This window comes from Ascaphus truei, chromosome 3 (assembly GCF_040206685.1).
Source record: "Ascaphus truei isolate aAscTru1 chromosome 3, aAscTru1.hap1, whole genome shotgun sequence".
NCBI classification, from domain to species: Eukaryota; Metazoa; Chordata; class Amphibia; order Anura; family Ascaphidae; genus Ascaphus; species Ascaphus truei.
This window is the reverse complement of record NC_134485.1, coordinates 270,176,649-270,201,384: the sequence shown is the minus strand read 5'-3', so window position 1 is coordinate 270,201,384 and position 24,736 is coordinate 270,176,649. Positions and strand designations below refer to the sequence as shown.

Sequence of the window (24,736 nt, the reverse complement as noted above, 5' to 3'; positions counted from 1 at the left end):
GGGTCTTGGGTAAACAGGACAAAAGTATGGAATACCTAGTTTGGGTTGTTACACCCGCAACAGTGGCTTCCTACCAGAAAACTACTATGGCCAAAAATATCTGTGGTCCTTCTTGATTAAATTCTGTTTTCCGTTACCACATAATGCTAAACAGTCATTCAGTTAGCGTGCAAACCTATAACTGCAATTACTTTGTGTTGGTTAAGATCAATGCATAGTGGAATCACTCCCCGGGTGGCTTGCTGGCACCAGCGGTCCATGGCATACCTGTCTGTTTCACACTGTCCATATCTCTGTTGTCCGTCCATCCTATACAAACGCATACCGCGAGTGCATAATCCTAATCACAGACTGGAATATGGTCCAAAAGAATATTTTTCAACCCTCAGGAAATGTAGCTGTTAACAATGCTGCCTGTGTTCCTCTATTCACTTGCCAGTGCTACCCCATAATGTTTAGAAAAAGCTTCCATTTTGCTGTGCCGTAATCCCAACGTTTCTGCATTTTATTCCCCCAAAATGCATCCTGATCAGAGCAGAACGTGCTTTTGTATGGGATAGAGCAGCAGAACATGAACCTTGCGTGATGCAACAATTGTTAGTACAAAGTATGTGGGGATGTGGGGTGTATGAAACACATCTATAGCTTTCTTTTGATTTTAGTATGTCATAGTGCTTAATGTGATTACTGACCAACAAGATATAAGCAATAGCTTGTTGTACTGTACGTGTTTGTGTTTTATTTGTTTCTCTTTATTACACAGGTCATCAAAACATGCAGGAAGATGGGTATAAAAACTGTTGCAATACACAGTGATGTTGACGCTGCTGCTGTAAGTTTAACATTTTTAAAAATATATATTCTTGATAAATGGGAGTGCTCTTCCAGTAGGTCGATATCACTTTTGATTACAATTGGATTGGTCATATTATTACCGTATCGCATCAAGAACGGGTTACTTTGCCTGGAAGTAGTTTTAAATGGTGTATTAACAATTCTGGTTTAAGTGGATCCGGAAACACTAATGTTTACAAGATGGAGACAATAAACATTATGATTGGTACAGTGAGAATTCACTACAATCCCTTAGCGTACAGTGTTTGTTATTAATATGCGTACATGCACACCTCAACCCCCTTATAACGCTGTGCTTGGGGTCCAAAGAATAACATTGCATTATATGTATGTATGCATTGTACAATAAAGTATTTAAGATACCAATAATCGTGTTGTAAAGTATTCATAAATACGAAAATTGGGAGCCACGCCTGCATCGCATTATAAGCGAATTTGCGTTGTAATGGATCGCGTTATAACAGGGTTGATTATATTTATATATCACACACACACACACACACACACACACACACACACACACACACACACACACACACACACACACACACACACACACACACACACACACACACACACACACACACACACACCAATAGGGACCACATAGTATCTACACACACTTTTAGTTATGCTACAATCTCTCACATTTCCACACCTACCCACACCATTTATATTGACTCCCACTCCACACACCTTTTGTAAAGCACTGTATACACTGTGGGCTCTCCATTCATTTATATTCACACAGATATACACACACACTCTTACATCACTAACTTTCAGGAACCTTTTAACACCTCTAGCCATAAATCACATCCACACACGGGGGAGGGACGAGCACAGATAACATTCCAAGAGACACTGTTTTTAAGTATACCCTTTGCATGCTTCATTCATTGTAAGATCGCCAGAAGAAGAGATCAGTGTATCTCGAAAGCTTGCACAAATAAAAGCATTTCGTTAGCCACAGAACGGTATCTATCGTCTATTTATTTTTTGATAGGAGATATCTCTCTATCCTCTCTCTCTCCTCTCTCTCTCCTCTCTCTCATTTGCATGTCTTACGCAGGTATGCAACCCTGCCTTTCACCATTATCGCCCAGCATACAGTGCTTCCACTGCTGCAAGGGATTCTGGGAGATGACATGCAAATGAGCACACATCCTTCAAATTCATTTTAACATAAACTTATGCTTGCTGCATTGCACAGCTTTTCGCACAGCCTGGGTTAAGGTGCATAGCCAGTAAACCTACCCACAGACAGCTGTTTCGACCTTTTGGGTCTCATCAGTGTGAGGCTGGTTATACTGGCTTTGCAATTTGAAGCTTTGGACAGGCATCCACCACACATTATTTAAGCTATGGTGGGTCAAAAAAGTGACACAAAAAACACTCCATCGTAAAGAGAGAGGATAGATAGATAGATCGATCGATAGATATCATTTCCCAGAATCCCTTGCTGTAGTGGAAGAAGTGTATGCTAGGTGATAATGGCGAAAAGCAGGGTTGCAGACCTATCTAAGACAGGGGCCGCGAACTTTTTCCCCTGCGCACCCCTGCCGTTGGTCCCCTCACCTCCGCGCCCCTCCCCTCACCCATGCTTCGGCTCCGGCGTCATGACGTCACATTGCAATAGCAACGTGACGTCACATGACCTTGTGACGCCGCGTTGCCATGGCGACGCGTGTGAGAAGCCGCCGGAGCCGAGGTAAGTTAGGTTTACAGAGGCTCTGCAGCTCCCCCGGCACTTAATTTAAGCGCCTTCGGGAAGCGCGCGGGGCCTCTGTAAACCCCGCGCCCCCCCCCGCACTCAGTCTCGCGCCCCCCAGTTTGCGCACCGCTGATCTAAGACGTGAATGTGATCATAAGTAATATTTTTATATGCTCTATATCACACATCATTTTATTCAGATATCTGCATACAGCAGGGCCCCGGGTATACGGCGGGTTCCGTTCCAGGGCCCTGCCGTAAAGTGAAAATCGCCGGAAAGCGGATCCAGCGATTTTCAGTTCTCTGCATGCACAGAACGGCGTTTTTCGCCGTTCTGCTCATGCGCGGCCTATGGTCTGCGCGCGCAAACTACGTTAAGCGCGCAGACAGCGGCATGCGCGCAGGGCGCACCCGCCTGTTCTGCGCGTGCGCGACTGCGATTTAAAGATGGCGGCCCCCTTCTCGGCGCTCAAAATACAGGAAGGCCCCGCTTCTCGGCGCTTCGTTATCCGGCGTTCCGCTTATCCGGCGGCGGCCGCAGCGCCGAGAAGCGGGGCCTTCCTGTATTTTGGATTTGAAGAATACAATAACAAATTTGAGCTGTACTTCCCTACAAAGAATTCTGAACTCTGTACCGAACAATAGTTTCCGATATTTTGAGAAAATATTGAAAGAAATAACATAAAATGGGAAAATATTCAGACGCAAATATACCAAAAAGCAGTTGACTGGTCTCAACCATAGCTTTTTTAATATCTATAAGCAATGTAAATGAGGATAAAAAGTGTGTAGCTTTTTTCATGCCTGGCATCTCAACAAAGCGATCTTTTGAGCCTAAATGTAAACATTGAGTCTGGATCCCCAAGATTAAACAGAGGTCACATTGTTTTGAGTTTAGAATGTTAAATATGGAATCATAAAGAATATGGAACTTGCAGTAAATGTGCCTTCTCTCCAGCACATACATTTCTATAATCCGGGCCTTCTATTGTTGTTGTCATTTGTTATTTTGCATTTATCTTCTATCCAAAATGAGAAATTTGACTATTACAATAAAGTTTATTTTCTTTTTTTTCTTTAGAACAAAAATTCTGCCACTTGTTTCTTCTGGCAGTTCTTAAATGTTTAATAAGAGCAGCAAAAAGTTTATGATAAATGAAGAGTAGGTTAACACTAATTGGGTTTGAACAAAAGAAGGTATAGCATAAAGCAGTGAATGAGATGTAATTTTATTTGGCATTTTTAACACAGCAGGGTTTCTTTAGCCAGAGAATGTAATGAACTATAAAAGACTAGAAAAAATCCCATGGGAACATAATGTAAATGACTAAATTCTACAGAGTAAAAGATGAGTAGTAATACTTTTCTCATTGATTTTTTTTATTTTTTTATTTTTTCAGCAACTGTGGGGTCATCCACTTAAAGTAGTACAGATAAACCCCACAACATGAAACATATCTATACATGGGCACACATGCTGTTTGCTATATTCATAGCTTCTGAATGCCTTTAAAATAAATAAATAATTTAATTGATGTTTTTGTGCTTTTGTACATTGTTTAGCTCTATTGCTATTATAATATAATTCTAATTGTTTTTGTTGTATAGCATTGACAGTGTCTGCAGTCCTGTACAGTACATATAATTTTTTAATCTACCCCGTAACCCTCCAATTGTACCAATTTAGCAGGTGCCCTAAAAGTTGTCGGGACCTAGAAGACTAGCTGTACCTATTAAACAGAAGTTTTGGGGGGGGGGGGGGGGGTGGTAAACTGCATAAGTTAGTGGACTGCCAGAGGAATTGCTTAGAAAAGCCTCCATCCAGCACAAGTAGTGGAACTCATTTGGTACCTATTTTTATGTGCAAAATGTTGGCAGGTTTGCCTTGGTTCTTCAATAGAGAAGTAATCTTGGAGAAATCTGCAGGGAACGGCAAGTGATGAGTGGGTTTGATAAAAGTGTATAGTTGTTGGAGGTGCCAGGATTCTTGTCGACAAAGGAAGTTGAGAACAGAGCTGTGAACAGAAGGTGTTCTCATACGTTACAATGTTTTATGGTAATGTCTAATTCATCCAATTTCTTCCTTTAGGGAGCAGTCGTATGTTACAGGCAATCAACATTTATAGTGATGTTTTAAGCAACTTACCCATGTTCTTTCTTGGCTTTTTAATCCAATCTTATTTTCCCAGATATTATTTTCCACCATGTTTAGCGGTCTGGGTAAAAATAGCATCATGATTATTTTCTGAAACAAAGCTTGAAGTAAAGAAGTTGGGAAAGATTCAAGCTGACAGTTTGACTGTAGGTCTCACAAACACTCATATCCCTGACACGCAGGTAAAAATGATACAAACCCTCTAAATTATTTTTGATGGTATTTACTATGGAAATATAAAACATTTAATAAATAAGAAATAAATGGAGAATATCTTTAAAATTATTTTTAATTACACTTATAAATATCAAAACTATTTCTTCAGTTTGGTCCCATGTGCGATTGACCTTTAACAAAAGTAGGATTTATTTAAAAAAAAAAAATAATAATAATTTTTTTGAAGTAAAGGTAAATCATGGAGTGTGAATGTAGGATGTCTCAATGAGAAATCAGCCAATTTCCCCTCTTCTTGATCCATTACACACATACACACACGTAAGGAAAATATCACATGGCCTTATGCATGATTTAATTTAATCTAACTGATAACTCGCTTACCGACGTCCCGTTGTTTGACAGATGCCTTATCCGACGCCGCATAATGCAGTCCGCCGGATGCATTATCCAACTCCGGAGACTCTTATCCGACGGTCACCGCCGATTAACATGGGATCCAACGGTCTGTTAACCGACGGTTAGCGGGACGCATTCCGTCGGAAAAGCGAGGACCGCCTATACTCATAAGTGAATTTAAGCTTATTTATCCATTGGAAGATTAAAAGTTTTCAGTGGGAAACGAAACGTCTGAGAAAAAAAGCTTAATTTCACTTATGAGGTGTGCCTTCAACAGTGATCATCAACCTTTTTTCTCTCGGGGCATCCCTAATCACAGTGCTCAGTTGCAGAGGCACCCCTACAATAGGACAATCCGTCACAGGAGATGGTGGGCAGGGGGCAGTTAGACAGTCACGGGAGAGACACAGCCTCCACGCTGCCCATGCTGCGACATCCCATATATTTATATTGCCAAGCTTGTCAGGTCAACATTGTTTGAAGCAGCACTCTTACCTATGTGAACATTAATCCTGCTGGAGTGCCTCGGTAAATATGCATGCATGTATGTATGCATGCATGCATGCATGCATACACCCCTCCCTTCATTATCCTTTTGTCAATCCCCTGCTGGATGAAGGCCTCCCCAATGATCTTCCAGGTACTACGGATACAAGCCTCTCCACGTTGTTGCAACACATTTTTAGATGTTATCAGGTGCACACATGTGTGTACACCCTTGAGAAAGGTCCCTCTGTGAGGAGTGTGTATGTATATACATACATACATGCACAAAAGTAGGTTTTCTTACTGGAATCCTCAAATATGTTTCTTGCGACCAGTGCACAGAGCATATAATCTCCTTGAGGCTGCATGGTGTAGGTGTGCTGCAGATTTAGAATATGTTGCAGCCCTCCCTGCCCGGCTCCTAGGGAGTTTATATCGGTGTTTCTTAGTGGCTACTCGGAAGGCGTTATCTTATTCAGGGTGCAGGCTCCGTGCGGCTGGGCGATGCTGTAACAAAGATAGAAATGATGGGCGCCAGGAGCTTTTGCAATACAAAACTCTTTGTCTACCCCAGTTGAGTAGGGCTCTTCTCATCCATACACAGTACACACAAGTATATGTCACCCGTTTCATATGTTATCTGTACTCTTGACTGTTGCATCCTCCGGCACCCTCACTAAACACCTTGGTGAGGTGTGGACACTTGACTGGATTCTACTTAATTGACCTGTTACCGTTCTGCATAGCATTCATTACGCTCTGTCACTATGGGCATCCTTCACAGGCCCTGGCCGACTCAATATAGATAGATCTACAGCCCACTCCTGTCTCTGAAGTGCCACGTCTAGACAGACTGTAACTGAGGTGTGTGTGGATCTGCCTGTAGAGCTGATCCTATAGCACACTAGGATCATGGGGACCTCTGTAGCGTGCATGCCTCCTCTTCTGTGAGCTGCTGGGTTCACCTTGGACATATCTCGGGACCCTATCTGAAGGGGCACTGTCTCTAATGAGAAATAAGTGGGGACCGGTCTGTCCTATATACTCAGGGAACATACTTAACTATATACACTGAAGCTCCTCCACTCTAACCTCTCCAGGAATCTCCCCCTAGAAAAATAAAATTATATATCCCTCCATCTGACATCCTTGTCAACACAGCCTGGGACTTAGCATCTGCTGAATCACCCCCAATCCTGGGTAATAGGAAAAGTATCACTCTTGTGACATTAACCAATAAAAGTCCATGGTATTCCCATAGGGGATATTTAATAGAAATGGTATGGTTCATGCAAGGTATGAAGGAAAGACGCTCACACTCCTTTTTAACATAGATGGCAATCTTCTCACATTCACAAAGTTTAATCCGTTTAATTGAACACAGTAATAACTTGTAGCTACTGAGCTGTCAACTACTGCACATTTCATACATTGGTAAAACTTGTCGATTGCTGTTTTGGGAGCAGAGCATTCTCGATGTGCCTTTTTGAAAATCAAGTTATCTGTATAGCACTACGTAATAATACGCATTGTAACGTATTGTTTTTTTTACAGTGACAAGTGAACAAATAAATGACCCCTTCACTATCGCAATTAATAAGTTTGTTTATTCTAAAGGTCTCTCCGGTGTGTTCTGATATAAATTCCTTTTCACTAGTTCCGTATTTGCACCTCCCACCTTCCACATTTCACACATCCCTGATTTAATTTCTTCTTTAACCAGTGCTCACCTGGTTCCCCTATCTTTGGTGCTATTTGTCTTTTGATTCGTCTGCTGTATTGGGATTTTCTATGATCAAAATTTGGTTTCCTCATTTGTGATTATATCTTTCTTTTTTCCATTTGTTTATTAAAATATAAAGAAAAAAAATAATAAATGTAGGCAGAATGGGGTTAGCTTCATCACACAATATAATTCTGAATATAGAAAACTAGAGAACATTTTAAAGAAGTATCATATCCTCCAGCAGGATCCCCTTTTAAAAGAACACATTACTGATAGACCAAAAATAATATATACAAAGGCTGAAAATAACAAAAGACGAGTAGCACCTAGCATTCCAAAGAGAGGGGAACCAGGTGAGAGCTGGCTAAAGAAGAAATTAAATCCAGGATTTGTGGAAGGTGCAAATATGCAACTAGTGAAAAGGAATTGATATCAGAACACACCGGAGAGACCTTTTAGAACAAACACATTTATTAATTGCAATGGTGAAGGGGTCATTTATTTGTTAACTTGTCCCTGTTAAAAAAACAATACGCTGGCAGAACGAAAAGATGTTTAAAACAACGAATCGGGGAACATTGCAGAAATATTATGAAAGGTTTAGATACACGTGTCGAGTCATTTTCAGAGATATCATGCTAGTTAACTCGATGGTCTAACCTTTATGGGGATTGATAGAATAGAATTGGGAATAAAAGGAGGTGATGTAGTTCAGAAAATTTCACAGACAGAAACAATGTGGATATTCAAATTAAAGACATTAATCCTGTAGGATTAAATATTAATATAGATCTGGGTTGTTTTCTAACATGCAATCTAATGCAACCCCTGAAATAAAATATTTGGATGCTTTAGTAGTATTACAAATTGTTCTTTTAATATAGTACTTTTCTCAGACCTATAAAAACATCCAAACAATTAGTATTTTTTACCACTCTTTAATTTTAACCGTTCTATAGTGAACCTTTAATTAGCTATTGGAAATAGAAATGTGAATGTTAAAAAAAAAAAAAAAAAAAAAAAAAAAAAAAGTTTCTCAAGTGTTGACCTATGTACATTAATGTATGTTCTAAATCTGTTTTATTACTAGAATCGTTTTTGACGTTGGGTATTTTAAAATATGTGTCCATGTTGTGTATATCCTCCAATATATCCTAGTACTGTGTTTTTGTATGTTTCAAATAAAGTTTTTTTTTAAGTGCAGGTATAGAGAGGGGTATATTAGGAGTGGAACTATAGACACAATGCACATACCCCTGACGTAGAAGGAACCCTCCTTCGAAACGTGTAGGGTGACTGGGGACTGGATACTGTGGAACACCCAAGAACCAGAAGTGACATCGGACGCCGGCTGGAACGGCGTGGCGAGTCGCGGTAACCGGGGGGAACAACACACAAACTGGTTCCCTTTTAATCTATGTATACTCTGTATAATTCTTAGAAAATACAGTACCTTTATAAAAGCAATATATTAAGAATGAGCTCCGTTTTCCTGTCTATTGCTGTGGAGGAGACGGGAGGAGGCGTAAAGATACCTTTTAAGTGCCTGAACACAGGCATTTGTATGTAAGTGCATATCTCATCCATGACATTTGTTTGGAAGCTTTTTTTTGAACGTGCTTCACTATTTTTTCTTTTCTTTTTTTCTTTGCCTTTTTTTTACTTGAGGTGCGTTGAATTTTTTCCTGAAGTTAATAAATGTGTTTGAGGGATCAAGGGGGTTTCTATGAAAACACATAAAGTAGAAGGGGTGTATGTACAAACAATAACATGCATAAGGGTGCTCAGCTAGTCATGAAGGGGTTATAAGATTTTACAGGAAAATTATTTGCAATATGTTATATAATGGATACTGTTACATTTACTGACGGGAAAATGCACACTGTATTTTCCCCTCCCTCTCTTTCTGTTGCTGTACGTGTGATTTAATTTTATATAATTTAATGTTTGGTAAAACAGTTGTGCGGTATGTATGTATGTATACATACACAAACACACTGTATCTGTTTAAAGGGAAATGGCAAATGATGGGACATTTTTGTTTTGAAAAATAGCATGGGAAAAAAAATGTTTATTTTATATTGTTAAGAGTGCAGAGTTTTTTTTTTTTTTTTTTGTATGCAGTTTTGATAGAAAACATGTGTGCATTTTTTTTTAAGGAAACGTGTGATTTAAAAAAAAAAAAAAAAATTATATATAAGGAGACAGATTACGTATCATAACATTAAATCTAGTGCTATTTTTTTCCTACAGCTTTGCAGTCAGAACTTGAGACGTTAATGTTTTTGTTGACCTTAGAGGGAAAAAAAAGGGAAAAAAGCGAGAGATGCTCAAGTAGCCACATAATGTGGCCTGAAGGGACATTTTAATAATTTGCCTTTTGAGTGCTGTGCAGCTCACTTCATAAGTAAGGTGGTAAAGGGAATGCTAAAAAGTGGGCCGTACTCTGTAATTTAGAGGGATAAAAGGGACATTCGCTGGCACTATTCCAGCATGAGCCAGCCCTTATAGTCACTGTGATTCCCTCTATTACACCTCCATTGTGTATCATTGGGGAAATGATTCTTCTGTGCTCTGGCGCAGGGCAAGAGGTGCTAAAAGAAAGTATCATGATTTCTCCCAAGGAAATAAATGTAACGGAAATTTTATTTAAGGAGATGACGTAGAAAAATGTGCATGAAAAATGGCATAAAGATTTACAAATTAAATGGAAAGGGTAAGGGCTTTTTTTTAATTGTATTTTTTTAAGTGGACCATGGAGAATAATTATGAAGCAGAGTACTATTTTGGGAGCCATTATTTTTATTATAGTCAGTAATAGATGCGACTGTGTAGATTCAGCGGCATGAGGGTTATTCATTAAACTGCCATAGTGCCGATCGGGCACTGTCGCACGGAAAGTTCCATTGAAGTTTCCGTGCAAAAGGTCTCCCGATTGACACAATTGCATTTTAATAACCAACATAGCCACAAGTTTGTGAGGGTAGCAAACACGCACACATGCTGAGTAGAAAAACAACATTTTTAGTATTTAATTGTTTTAGGCTTCTGTGTACTGGTGTCTGTCCGAGAGAGAGAGAGAGAAAGATGACCTCCTGTTGTGCTCTGTCTGTCAGGAAATTGTTTCTACCACTATCAATTTCTATGGAACTGGAAATCCAGTCTCGCTCTGGGCTGACACATGGAAGCAGACAGAACAAGAGAATGCATATAACTTTGTGCTGGTTATTGGGCATCATAAAACTAAGCAAGTGTTTTGGAGCTCCAGACTGCCTGATCCAGAAGGCCAGTTAACCGGGATATGGGTCTCGTCTATCTATCCTACCGTGAAGATTTGTATTTTCCTATGTTTTGCGTTTCAATAATAAATATACAGGCACCTGGCGTAAAATGCTTGAAATCAGAATACTCTAACAGGTTCAGGTCCACATTTACTAAAATACGCGAAGTGGATTAACAAAAATGGCCTACAGTGTTTTCAAGGAATAAAATAGACTGGTTTGTGGGTGTTATTATGGGGGTGATATTTTGACCCTGTGAAGGACTTTCCTTTTTTTTAAGGAAAAGCATTTGCAGTAATCAATTAAAAGGTCGGTGCTGAAATATTCCTATTTATTCAACAGCTGTGATGTAGAGATCTGAGACAAAACCTCCCCTGCCTACATTTTGAATACTTGTTGGATAAATACAATTGTAATTTAATTTACGTTTATAATTAAAAAAATACTATTTTGGCATACATTTCTACTATATATTCCTGCAGATTTCTAAAAGAAGGTAAAAAAAGAAAACCAACGTATTGTCTGAAGCAAGACGTTGAAAGATCTCCTTCTGAAAGACCCCCCAACATGTTTGATCTGGTTTGCAAGAGGCATCTGCAGTGCCATTTCTTCTGGGTCAATAGAAAGCAAAATACAAATGTCGTCATCTATTTTATTGACATGGGTGAGGTACCAAATTCCTTAAGTTTCTGTTCTGTTATACCACGGTGTAAGTAGAGCACATTTATCTGAGCTTGAATGGGGAAACTCGGGGTGCGCATTGGGACAGCTGTGCCTCACAGCAGGATTGGTCTTGCTCCACAAATTAAAGTCACATCCATGGGTCAAAAGAGACGAGAAGCTGCACAGACAGGCATGCAGCAGAGACTTCTATTTAATAATGCCTAACCCTACACCGTTGAAGTAATGATGGCAAGCCTGCAGTGATGTATTACACAAATATCCTTCATTTGATGGGATTCGTTGGTTTAATTTTTAATTTACAACAGGTTATTTGTTTGCTGACACACACACACATACTTTCCAACCCCTTTCAAAAGATATCATAACTCTATAAACAGATGGTAGATTGGTCATGCTTCCATGAAAACCTTAGATTGTAAGCTCTTCAGGGCAGGGATTTCCTTTCCTATTGTCTGATTTTGCTGCACTTATTGTATTATAATTCTTTGAACTGTATTCTTTGTGAAGCGCTGAGTACACTTTTGGCGCTATATAAATAAAGACATACAATTTAGGATCCACTTGTCAAGTAATATTTATTTATAAAATGTTTTACCAGGAAATAATACATTGAGAGTTACCTCTCGTTTTCAAGTATGTCCTGGGCACAGAGTTATGTTGACAAATACATGGTTACACTAAGCGAGCAGGGTTATTTAAACATTATATACAAGACATTGCATGCACAGTAAGAGCTGTTATAGGCGTATGTAACAGAAACCAGATTAAAATGTGAGACAGCTTTAGTTTTAAAAGAACTTAGACTGGTGGCGGATATGAGAGTCTCCATTTCAGTTGTGAAGTGCACCTTAAGAGGAGTGGCCGGATACTTTGTTGAACCTTGGGACCATGAACAGTCTTTTGAAGTCATATCTCCGATAAGTGCTGCATGTGGTAGGGGTGAGGAGCTTGTTCAGGTAGATGGGTAGCTTGCCCAGAAAGTGTTTGAAGGCAAGACAGGAAAGATGAACTTTGCGTCTAGACTCAAGTGAGGGCCAATCTAATTATTTGGGCATTTCGCAGTGATGTGTGTTGTAGTTGCATTGGAGGATAAAACGACATATTGAATTGTAGAGGGTATCAAGTTTGCGAAGGTGGGTTGGGGGTGCCGTGACATATACAATGTCCCCATAGTCGATAATTGGCATGAGCATCTGCTGTTCGATATGCTTTCTGACCAGCAGACTTAGGGAGGATTCGTTCCTATAAAGTACACCTTGTTTGGCATAGGTTTTGGATGTCAGGGTATCAATGTGCAACCCAAATGTTAAATGGGAGTCAAACCATATGCCCAAGTATTTAAAACTAATAACACGGGCTAGGGTGGTATTAGTGTTGGCTCTGATCTGGAGCTCATTTATTGGAAGCTTTAAAAATCTATCCTTGGTCCCGAATACCATTGTTACAGTCTTGTCAGTGTTGGTTTAAAAAGTTTGTTTTGGGAACTCCAATTTTCAAGTCTCAAAAAGTCAGATTGAAGTATGTGTCCAAGGTTGGAGAGGCTAGGGCTGTGTGCATATAAGATTGTGTCATCCGTATACATGTGTATTGAAGCTCCCTTACAAGCTGTAGGAAGATCATTGATAATCACTGAGAGTAGTGCCTCAGAACAGAGTGCTGCGGGACACCACAGGTGATATCCAAGGGGTTGGAGTTAGTGCCTGAGATACACATGTTGGAATCAAACTGATAGGTTGGAAAGCATGCCTCCCTATTCCAGAGCACTGAAGTTTAAGGATGATAACATGATCAACAGTATCAAAAAGCCTTTGCAAAATCTAGTAATATTGCACCAGTAAGTTGTCCCAGATCCATTCTACACTGGATCTCATTGCAAACTTTTTGAAGGGTAGTTACCGTGGAGTGTTTGGGGCGAAAGCCATATTGGAATTGGCTAGGGAAATTTGTCTTGGTATTGTAATCGCTTAACTGGGAGTGAACACCTTTTTCCATGACTTTGGATAGTATTGGGACGAGAGATTGGTCTGTAGTTTGAGACAGTGTTTTTGTCCCCACTTTTGAAGATTGGGACAACTCTGGCAGTTTTGCAGGTCTTAGGGATATGGCCTGCAGACAGAATAGAATTGACTAGGGAAGCAAGTGGTTTGGCAATAGCTGGTGCACCAAGTCTTAGGAACTTAGATTGCAGTAAATCAAGTCCAGATTGGCTACTTAGTTTTAATTTGAGGAGCATTTGTGTAATCTCCTCTTCAGATACAGAGACAAATTGAAAATTTTGGGCAGTGTTGGAAGAGGGTGAGGCTATTGAAGTACTCGGAATGAGGTTCATGTTTGTAGTTCGGGTTGCGTTTTGCTAATAAGTTAGTAGCACACCTCACAAAGTATTCATTAAATGCATTTGCAATGCCAGTGGAATTTGGCAGAGTAATATCCTCCTTAGTGATATTACTTGGTGGTTGTTGTCTAGAAGGCTACAATATATTGTTGATGAATTCCCAGAAGTTATCTGGATTTGATTGTATTCTGGAGAAGATTGTCAGTGTAATATTGTGTTTTTGCATATCTTGTTTGCCTTGTACAGACTTTTCACAGGCATCTGTAGTTATTAAGATCTTTGGTAGTGCCAGATACTTTGTAGCTTTTCCACAAGGCATCCCTGAAATGGTAGTGCGCTATTAGGTTGGTTGTAACCCACGGAAGGTGGGCCCCCGTACTCTTATTCTGCGTTGTTGGATCACGTATATTATAGAATTGTAAGAACTCGGATTGGAAATAGTCGGTACAGAATCGACTTAACTCCTGACCCGATTCTGCACTCAAGTGCAGTTGGTAAGATCAGTCAGAAACTGTTGTGGGTTAAAGTTTCTAAATGTTCTAGTGTGGAGAACTTTAGGGCTTGATTTGGGGTGATCTGATTTTCCTTACACAGTACACTATTGCATGTTCAATGAAAATGTCAGGAAGGATGCCAGAGGATTGGATTCTGCTGAGACTAGAGGAGAGAATCAAGTCAAGTAAGGAATGATTGTGAGATTTCTTTTTTTATCCATGTGGGTTTGGATATTAGTTGCATTGGGTTAAGTGACTTGAGATGTATCTGGATTTTGTGGTTTTTAGGGTCGACCCAATTGTGGTTGAAATCCACAAGAACTAGCAGCTCACTCTTCTCGTTCTGAGAGGAAATGGAGCCAAGAAGCTGGGTGATATCAGTAATCTATTGTAGTGGGGCTTTAGGGTGTCGGTAGATACCAGCAATAATACCGGCTTCGAAAAGGGGGCCGGTTTTGCCAAGTAGGATATCAAGAGGGTGGGCTTGGGGCGTGGGGGGCAATTTAGGAGCATAAATTGTAAGGTGTCTCCAATATAAAATAAAACCCCTACTCCTCTCTTTTACCTATCTTTCCTAGAAAGGGAGTATCCCTGAATGGCGATATTTGCATCAAGGGTTTTAGGAGTTAGCCATGTTTCTGTGAGAATGATGGCTTTGGGTTTATGCGTAAGGCACCATGCCCATAGTTGATAAAGTTTGGTCAGCAGGCTCTGGATATTTATATGGGCGACAGATAGACCTTTTTGGAATTTGAAGGGGGTATTCTCAGCTGTATAGTACAGAGTTGGAAAGGGAGGGCCTGGGTTAAGTTCAATATCACCTGCTAAAGAGAGCAACAGTATAACTAGAAATGTGAGTAGTTTGCAAGTAGTACATTTGTGATGTTTGCGATTGGGATGAATGTTGGTGTGCTGGTTTTCAGAGTTCTCCACCAGCATTCAGTAGATAGTGCAAGGCTTTTGAGTAATTCAGGGTATATGGCGATATTGGGTGTGGGCCAGGAGGGAGGAATTTGCACTGGATAGAGAGTAACATTTCCATAAGGCCACGAGTGAACAGAGTTGAGAGAACTAGCAGGTTCACTATCACAAAGGTAGTAATGTTGTATGAAGCTGTTGTGAGCCAAGCGAGTGTGTGCAGTGTAAACAGCAGAAGTATGCCTTTTCCTAGCTCAATTGTTCTGCATTTTTAATGCTAGGGTCTGTCTGTTCAGGGTTTGCAGATGGACATATGAGGGGGTGATGGGAGAGGCAGTTGTGTGAAGTCAAGTGTTGGGAGTAAATAAATAAATTAAGTGTGCAGAGGGGTTAAAAGTGCAGGCTAACAAGCATGGGATCATAGTGTGGTCAGATAAGCTCAATGTTTGATGCCTTGTATTGTATGTCTTAATTTATATAGCGCCAAAAAGTGTACTCCGCACTTCACAAAGAATACAGTATAGGGAATTAGGAGTGAATGTCTGGATTCAGGCATAGAGGAGATCCCCAGCAGCAGGAAGGAGTAGAAAGAGCAGCGGTGCACAAACGGGGGTGTGCACCCCCCTAGGGGACACGAGATTACCTGCAGGGGCGCGGGGTTTACAAAGGCCCCACGCGCTTCCCGAAGGCACTTAAATTAAGTGCCGGGGAAGCGCTGAAGGCGTCTGTAAACTTTACCGTGGTTCAGCCAGCATCTGGAAACGTGTCACCATGGCAGCGCGGGGTCATGTGACGTAGCGTTGCTATGGCAAAGTGACGTCATGACGCCCAGATGCCATGTATCACTCTCAGGAGGAGGGAGGGGGCGTGTGGCGAGCAGGACAGCCGGCAGGGGGGCGCAGGGGAAAAAGTTTGCGCTCCCCTGAGATAGAGGATGTGAATAGAGGATTTGTGGGTGTAATTTTTATTGAGGTGTAAAGAAGTTGCTTGGAGAGATGTATAAATAATGGTGGAGTGGGGAAGTTGGAGAGAACAGAGACATTCACAAAGGAGTGAGGAAACAGTAAACGGAAAAAGCAATAGGGAGGGCATAGTGAGATGTAGGAGGAGAGACTTCCCAATTATTGAAGGATAGGAAAAGTACAAATCAGCATATAGAAAGTAAAGTGCTCACAGTTGCAAAGTTGTTGTTGTTGTAGTAGTAGGGCAGAGTCCAGATCTTCCTCTAATCTTCACCTCCAATTTCAACTCCAAAATTAACTCTGCAGACACTTTAAATGTGACACTTAAGATGTGACACAGCCATATGGCTCACAGAAGAGTTTACAGAAGATCTAATCAAACTATAGTCTAATTATATATTTCCACTTAATGATGGTCACGCAAGATGCCAATGCTACTCTTAAAGTGGAAACAGATTTCTACAAATAAAATTTCTACAAATAAACAGTCACATGACCCTCCCCCCAAGAAATCTGCCTGTTACAAGCTGGACAATTAACAGCACACAATTAACCAAATAACTTTTGCTATTCTAAACATACCAGGGATCAATAATAAAGACAGGGTGGGGTATTTCTTTAAAACAGGGGGTTGCAGATGAATCAGTGGGTTAAAACAGGGGTGCACAACTTTTGTTCCTGCGCACCCCTGCCTCTTGTCCCCTGTTGCTTGCGCTTCCCCCCCCCCCTTTTGCTCAGTGCGTAGTCATGTTGCGTCACGTGACCCGCGGCTTCATTTGCTATGGCAACACTCGTGACGTCACGCCACATGACCTGCGGCATCATTTGCTATGGCAACACTCGTGACGTCACGCCACATGACCTGCGGCATCATTTGAACATTTGAGATGCTTCCAGACGCCGGCTTGAGCAAGTTAAAGTTGAGGTTCCAGAGGCCTCACGCAATCCCCCGGAATGTAATTTTAATGCCTTGGGGAAGAGCGAAGGGCCTCTGCAACCGCCCGTATCCCCCCATAAAAATTTCGTGCCCCCCAGTTTGCGCACCCCTGGGTTAAAACATACCAGGGATCAATAATAAAGACAGGGTGGGGTCTTTCTTTAAAACTGGGTTGCAGACCGTATACAGTATATGTCAATCATATGTGCTGAGATTTTATACATTAGTTTATTAGTTGTCCACATCTTCCAAAGTGGAGCAGAATGAGGCATGAAATACTGAGATGTAAAGTACTGTGACAAAGCAAGCAAACTAATTACATATATTTGAGAAGGGGCAGTTTTATACTCCTTTGTATTTCTGTTTAGTGACTTTTCTTTCCTCATTGTTTTCTGTAGTATAAGTAGAAAATGTAAGTCTCTAAAGTTGCTATAATGAAGGATGCAATCATTGTTAAGGAGACGTGTGTGGAGTTCTTTCAGTGATAATGGCCAAAATACTTGACTAAATGGTAAAGCCGAGGGCATCAAAGTCCTTTACAGTAATGTACACAGAGCCTGATTCAGTATTTTGCGATGTAGCCAATCACAGGCCGCTTCAGAGAAGATTGAATTGAATCGAATCCATAGTGCATAATTAACCAGTAAACAATCACGAACATATCTAAGTTTTGCTTTTCTTCATTTAAAAAAAAAAAAAAAAAAAAAAATTTTTTTTTTATATATATATATATATTTTAACACTAATTTTGAAAAAGCACAACTGTGTCGCTCCATAAGCTATAGTTTGTGGGCATGCACGTAATGTCGGCACCCGCACGCTCTCGCACTCTGGTGTACACTTCTTTGCCAACTTTTTAGCCAAAGGATACATAAATGACTCGGGGAAAGTTTTTGTTATAGGTTAGGGCGTTAGGCTAAGCCTGTAAGTACTGCACCCATTGATAACCATAACTTTTTGAGGGGTGAGGGGGTGTTCAGCTCTGGGTCGAATTGCAACAGATTTGGCGTCAAGTATTTACTTACGGAAGGAGTTAAAAAGCAATCCTTTATCGTGCTCCCCATTTTAAATGTTGTTCTAAATTAGGATTGCTGAGCCCTTTTCCTCAGTACACAAAATGAATTCAAGCGGCAAGCACACATTGGACATTTTTCCCTGTTTACAACAATAAAAACCTTAACTCTTTCCAGGCTTGGTGAACGTCTTTGGTAACTGCTGCTTCTTGCTTAGATGACCTGCTGTTCAGTATATCTGACTCCTGGTGTGTATTGTACTCTTCGCCCCTAGGATTCAATAATGAGACTGAGTGGTATCTTGCATAAGCGCTCTCGGTTGACTGACAGTGAGGTGATGTGAATCATCATTTATCAAGATATTATCATGCTTACCCCTGATAATTTCTCCCTGCTGTCTGGGGAGATGGCGAGGACAGATATGACTTTGTGATGTCAAAGCAATTAGCGTTTGTAGCTTTCCAGCTGAACAAACTGGAAACTAATGATCAGGTAAATTAAGATTGAGTACATTAGTGTCAGCTGAAGTGCAAAGGCCCCATGAAAATGCTGCTTATTATTTCAGCGTACAGTGTAGTACTATAAAGACGTCATTACACCTAAGAAAAAAGTCAAATGATAGCTTTATAGGTATGTTTGTGTGCTTCTGACCTACGTACAAAACACTCATTTTTCGAACATGTTTTATTGGCCCACTTGTTGCAAATAAGTGTCTTGACTGCATGTACTCCTTTTATACTAACCATGCTTCTAAATGAAATATCGGTGAGCGTGTCTTGTGCCTTTGCTTTATGATGATGAATTAATAAACTCCTATCTATTAAGGTAATGACTTCAGGTGTTTAACCTCCTTCAGAGTGAGAGATTCAAGTTTGAATTAGCCATCTAATGAAAATGTTCAGAAGGTGCTCAGGGATTCTTCTTACTTCTAGCTTGCCAGATAGATCATAAGAGGAGAAATTGGCTGCCTGGACATAGTATTAGTGGAAGAAATACGACCAATTGGCACTAGGAGGATTTAAGACCTAAAAATATTTCAATCGGATTGTTCTGATTTTACTATATGTAATATTTGAATGTATGGCATTATTTAGATCTACATTCTTTCCTCCCCCCTCTCCCACAATATTAAGTGGCTGCATTTATTATGCACCTACTATTACATTGTCAACTTCAACCTTCCTTGCATGCTTTCAGATTGTCTACTATTTTACACTTTGATTCTCTCACCGTCCATTTATGTGACTTCAACTTTCATATTGATGACCGCTCAAATGTGTTTGTGTTCTCCCCATCTTCCCACATTATAGGGAGTAATGTAAGAGGTCCCATAATCTATTTATTCCCCTGAGCGGGAGGTAAATAAACTTACCTGTAGCATCACCCAGTTACAAAGCCAGTAAAGTTTTGCTACAATAAAAGAATGATGGGTAAGCCCCAGTTTAAGCATGTTTATTGTGATCTCCTACTTTTTTTTATTTATTTTTTATTACATCTATTTTTTAGTTGAGAATTTTGCTAGAAAATATAGTCTCGCTTGATCATCAGAAGTTTTTTTATGTATTGGACCATAGAACACAAGTCATGCAGAACACCTAAAAAAATAAACAAATCAAATAGTGTGTGTACCCACACAGGCGCGCTATAGAGTAACTTTCAACTTGATTTTGAAGTTGACAGCATAAAACAAGAATGTGCATAAACACTCTCTGCTGCTATACCGTTCAGTAGAATAAGGTACACGATTCATTGGGACTTAAAAATGAAATATAATTCATTGCAATATACAGAAACAAGAGGCCATAGTTTTTTGTCATAGTTGTTTGTTTGATGCATCCCTTGCCCTATTTTAGAGAGTTTGTCCTAAGGTCTCGGATATAGTGGGCGTGACGGAGCGCATGGCGTTGCGCGCCTCTGTCGGCCAAGTGATCTGTACCCTGAGATCCACAGCGATGGGGAGGCGTGGCTGTGACATCACGAGGCTGGTTTGACCTCATTGGCTGAACCGCTCACGTGACCCAGCCATCGTGCGACAAAAACAAAATCATTTGTCTGCTGAAAAATCTCACGCGCACTATGGCCGGCCCCATCGATCCCCTGCATTATGTTAGCCCCCCGCGCGTGCCGTCGCTCGCACCATGGCCGCGGCCTAAGATGGGCTAAACTTTCTTTTTTTTTTTTTTTTAATTTCCTATTCCAAGTGCTAGGAACTTGAAAGAAGCCTTCCACCGCCCCCGTGCCCCTCCTCATCTGTTGATAAGGAATTTTAGAGTAGTGTGATGGTTTTTACAAAGCTAGTTGTATGCAGTAATAGGCTGCATGTGTGGTAGTTCTGATAACTGTGTGGTAATGTGTGGCACAATGAAAAGCATGCAATAAAAAAGCATGCAGAAAAATACTTCCAGAAAAGAACGTTGGTAATAGATCACTTAATAAAAATTAATTCCAGTGCTGTATGGGGAGGTAAGTCTCAACTGGGGCCAAAACATTCAGAAATAGCGTGTCCAAGGGGGCAAGCTTATGTAATGTGTGTGTAACCCTCCCTGCCCAGCTTCTAAGGAGGTTACATCGATGTGTTATGTATGGCTACTCTGCATGGGTTACCTTGACTCAGGGGCTGGATGCTGGCGGCTGGGCGATAAGTTATCAAGTTTGTAAAATAATGGGCGTCAGGAACTTTTGTAATACAACTGTCATTTATTTGTGTGCCGAAGCACACGGACCGCTCATTCGCATTGACAATGTTGCACTGTATTTTATATTAGACATACATGAATATGGTTCTTAATACTCGAATGGAGGTACATTTACTTACTTGCTCTAGATGTGGGACCTGCCACACCTTGTTGCCTTGGGACATCATCGATATTAATCCGATTTCACTATGTTCCAACGGAAGTCCTGGTGGGCCCTTTTTATGTGATCCGTTCTGTGTTATTACTTTATAAACATTGCTTATCTACTCTCCCCAAAGCTCCACTCCTCTTGTCCACCTGGAACCTCACCTTCTTACCTTCTTGAACTTTCCCCTCCCCTTATATACTCTCTGTGATGTCCTGATGCCATGACAACACCGGGTTATGACTGGTACACACTAACAATACTAGTAACCATTTACACAGGGAGGGGGGTTACGCATGTATCCAACTAAATTATTAATAATGTATGCTTTTATTATTCAATATTAAAATAAAAAATATTAGACTTTTAATCTGCTATATACAATACATTCCATCGTAAAAGTGACTTGTGTTACAATTGTTTTGTATACTTGCATACTTACAAACCACACTGGGATTACTGATGCGGACTGCATGTTCGTATATCTGAATATTAAAATTTAAAAAAATTATTATGATACTGTAGGACTGGTGTTCAGTCCCACCAGGGGTGGATAGCCAAGTCCCAAGAGATTCCAAGTAAAGATCCTGTCTCAAATTCAGTTTCTTGCGTACTTTTTTGTGTTAATTGTATTTAGTAAGAGCCCAATTCTCTGTTTTGGCAGCCCACTGTACAAATGACTGACTATGGTGGTTGTGTCAAACGTGTTTTCAGGAGCTCAGAATTTTATCTTTAACGATAAAACTGAATAGCAAAGAATGACTTGTAAGAATTTGTCCACATTAGTATGGCTCATCAGAGACATTATATTTAATTGGATAGCCTACGGTACAGTAGCAGGGAGGCTGAAGGGAATTATTTAGCATTAGGGATGGCTCCATCCATCAGGGAGTTGTGGACTAATCAAGGAGCTTGTGTGTTAGCTGTGGGGCTGGTGGAAATTATGACGATTATGACATGTTAGCACATGTCTGTATGAGAACTGGACAGGCGATGAGTTCATCAAGAAGTACATTATCTGACTCCCATGCTGCTTCATTATTACTCACTGCAGTATTGGTCTGATATTCTACTTGAGGAGATGCTATCCTTTTAAAATAAGGTCTATTGCTTTACATTTACTGCTTTCATGTCTTATTTTCCATTAAGACCTTTTTCCATAAAGCAATCCGTTTTTTTTTTAATGGTTTTAAGAAAAGGTGCATGTTTAATGCATAACAAAGTACTGTATAATCGAACTTTTTTCTTTAGCAACATGAGCATATGTAACCGCTCTAGCTAAATATATGGATCAGCATGAGCGCTCTAAAGAAATGTTTAGTATATTGCTAAGTAAATGACCTTTTCATCAGTTTGGTAATATTTAGTTCTTTGCGCTCTAGGGCATATTGAAGTGTTGATCATCTATTTATACAGTATTAGTCATTCCAGATCTGACAATCCGTTTTCCCCTCTTCTATACTGCATGTAAATTCTGGCAAGGCAATAATGCTGTGCCCAGCATGACCAAACCATTCATTTTATATCTGTCCTGAATATATCCAGATTTAAAAAAATAAAAAATAAAAATGTGTGTGTTGCTGTACATATTTCTGGGAAGTGGGGCCAATATATTCATTTTCCTCCTTAAAAAGTATGTAAATAGTAACTAAATCTGTTTGTCCAATTCTATTTCTTTTGGAACATTTGTTCCTTGGCCTTTCTGTTAGTGAATGACGTGCAGGGCAATTAGTTACAAGAAGTTGCAAACACAATCTGCATTCCAGTAACTTCCAAATGACATCTGTGGACATATTGCAGAATTTCACCATAGAGGTTAAATGGTGCAGGTGGATATTGATCTTATTACCATCTCTATCATAACAAAAGTGTAACATGTCTGATAATTATTTTTTTTTATACCAACTTTACATTGGAAATATCAATGCTACTGAAAGGCTAAACCCCTTGGCTATTGTTATTGGAGCTACGTATCGAAGGCTACGCTTACAGTGCCGGCGACGGTGACGTCAGGCTGCGGTCGCTGGAAAAATCAAATTGAGAGGACTTCCAGAGACCAAGCAGTCGCGCCGCGCTTACTATTAGAGCACGCGATGGTGGCAATGCATGTTTTGACGTCGCGTCGCTTTCACCGACACTAGAAATGCAACCCAAAACATCCTGTCCGATACAACCCCTTTTCTGAACCCCAATGTCTGAACTCTGCAGATTTTGTGGTAGATGCATGAAATTAAGATATTGCAAAATTGTAAGCTTCTTGGGGGCAAGGACCTCCTTGCTATTGTCTTAACTAAGGCTGATTCCATGGTGTGGGAGACCGCACAGAGGCGTCTACACGGGGCGCGATCAGACTGCCTTAAGGCAGTGATCGCGCCCATAGATCGTGCGGGCGGAGGCAGGAAAGGGCGCGCGTTGCGCAAGAAATCAGTTGAAACTGATTTCTTGGCGCGACACGCAGGTCATGTGAGCGGTTCGCCCAATGAGGGCAAACCAGCTCCGTGACGCCCCTAGGAACGACCCCCCACGGCCCGTCGACTATGGCCAAGGAAAGCACCCACTTTCCCACAGCCTCCGCACACCTCTGCGCGGGCGAAGGCACCATGGCCCGGGCCTTATATGTGCTGTTTTTGTGATACAATGTTATTCCAAAGGTGCCAACCTCGATGGACTAAAATAAGTGAGACTGTGTAGCTTTGGGTCATGCATGTGGACACAATTAGCGCCGTACAGAGCCTGGTGTGCCAGCGATAAGTTTGCATCGCTCAAGTTTGCATAACAGCGCAGTAGGCTCTCCCTGTGCGCCCTCCCACCCCACCTCTTCATCATCCTACACCATGCTAACACTCACTGTGACGAATACAGATCTCCCACAGATTACTAATCCACAGAGTGTACACTCTAGACCACTGGTGGGCACCATAATATACTACAACCCCTTAAACAGAAGCACTTAGTTTATTAACTTATAGCCCCTCCCTATAACTCCAGTTACCACCATATAACCACCCCTATAGCTCTTCCTATTGCCCCATATAACCGCTACATATAAGATCTCTCTCTGCGGATCTCTTCTATCCCTTCTCTCTGTGCGGATCTCTCTCTCTCTCTTCCCTCCCTGTGTGTCCTGATCTCACTGTTCCTCCCACCACACCTCCCTGTCTCCCCACCTCACGTCTCTCCCTCCCGCTCTCCCCCCACCTCACCGCGTCTCTCTTGGTCTCTTGCTCCCGTGCCTCCCTCCTCTCCGCCTCCCCGCCTCAGGCAGCCACCATTTTACAAATTACATAGTTTTTCTTGTCCGACAGAAATAACATGGCCACTTGTTCAAGTCATGTCCTTCATGGCCATCTTCAGTCCTTCTGTTTTTTAAATATATTTAATTCTGTTATTTATTTTTTTAAACTTATATTTTTATTAAGTTTTTCACACAGAAATGGGAAAAGGGAGGATACAAAAAGTAAAATGGGTGGGGAGGAACAACCATTTTGTATAAAATTTCTTAAAAACAACAACCGTCACATATATCATAAACCATTTGGTAAACAACCTATATTTTACGTTCAGCCCTCCCATAACCTCTCTCCTTTCGGGAGCGCACCCCTATCCAGGATCCCAGACCCCGTCATATTTCCTAGTGGTGTGATTCAGAAATGAGTTACATTTCTCCATTAATTGAACTTCATTGACCCTTCTAATAACCTCTCTTCTGGAGGGCGGGAGTGTCTTTTTCCCCGCCGCTGCTACAACACATCTAGCCGCCGT

General features: G+C 40.8%; 1 protein-coding gene across 1 annotated transcript in view; it reads left to right on the top strand.

Annotated features, from left to right (window-relative positions):
• Positions 1 to 24,736, top strand: part of PCCA (propionyl-CoA carboxylase subunit alpha) — a 421,935-nt gene that overhangs the window by 37,497 nt on the left and 359,702 nt on the right. The window contains exon 4 of the mRNA XM_075590774.1: positions 764 to 832. Coding sequence (XP_075446889.1) covers positions 764 to 832 — 69 coding nt within the window. The remainder of the gene's footprint in view (positions 1 to 763; positions 833 to 24,736) is intronic.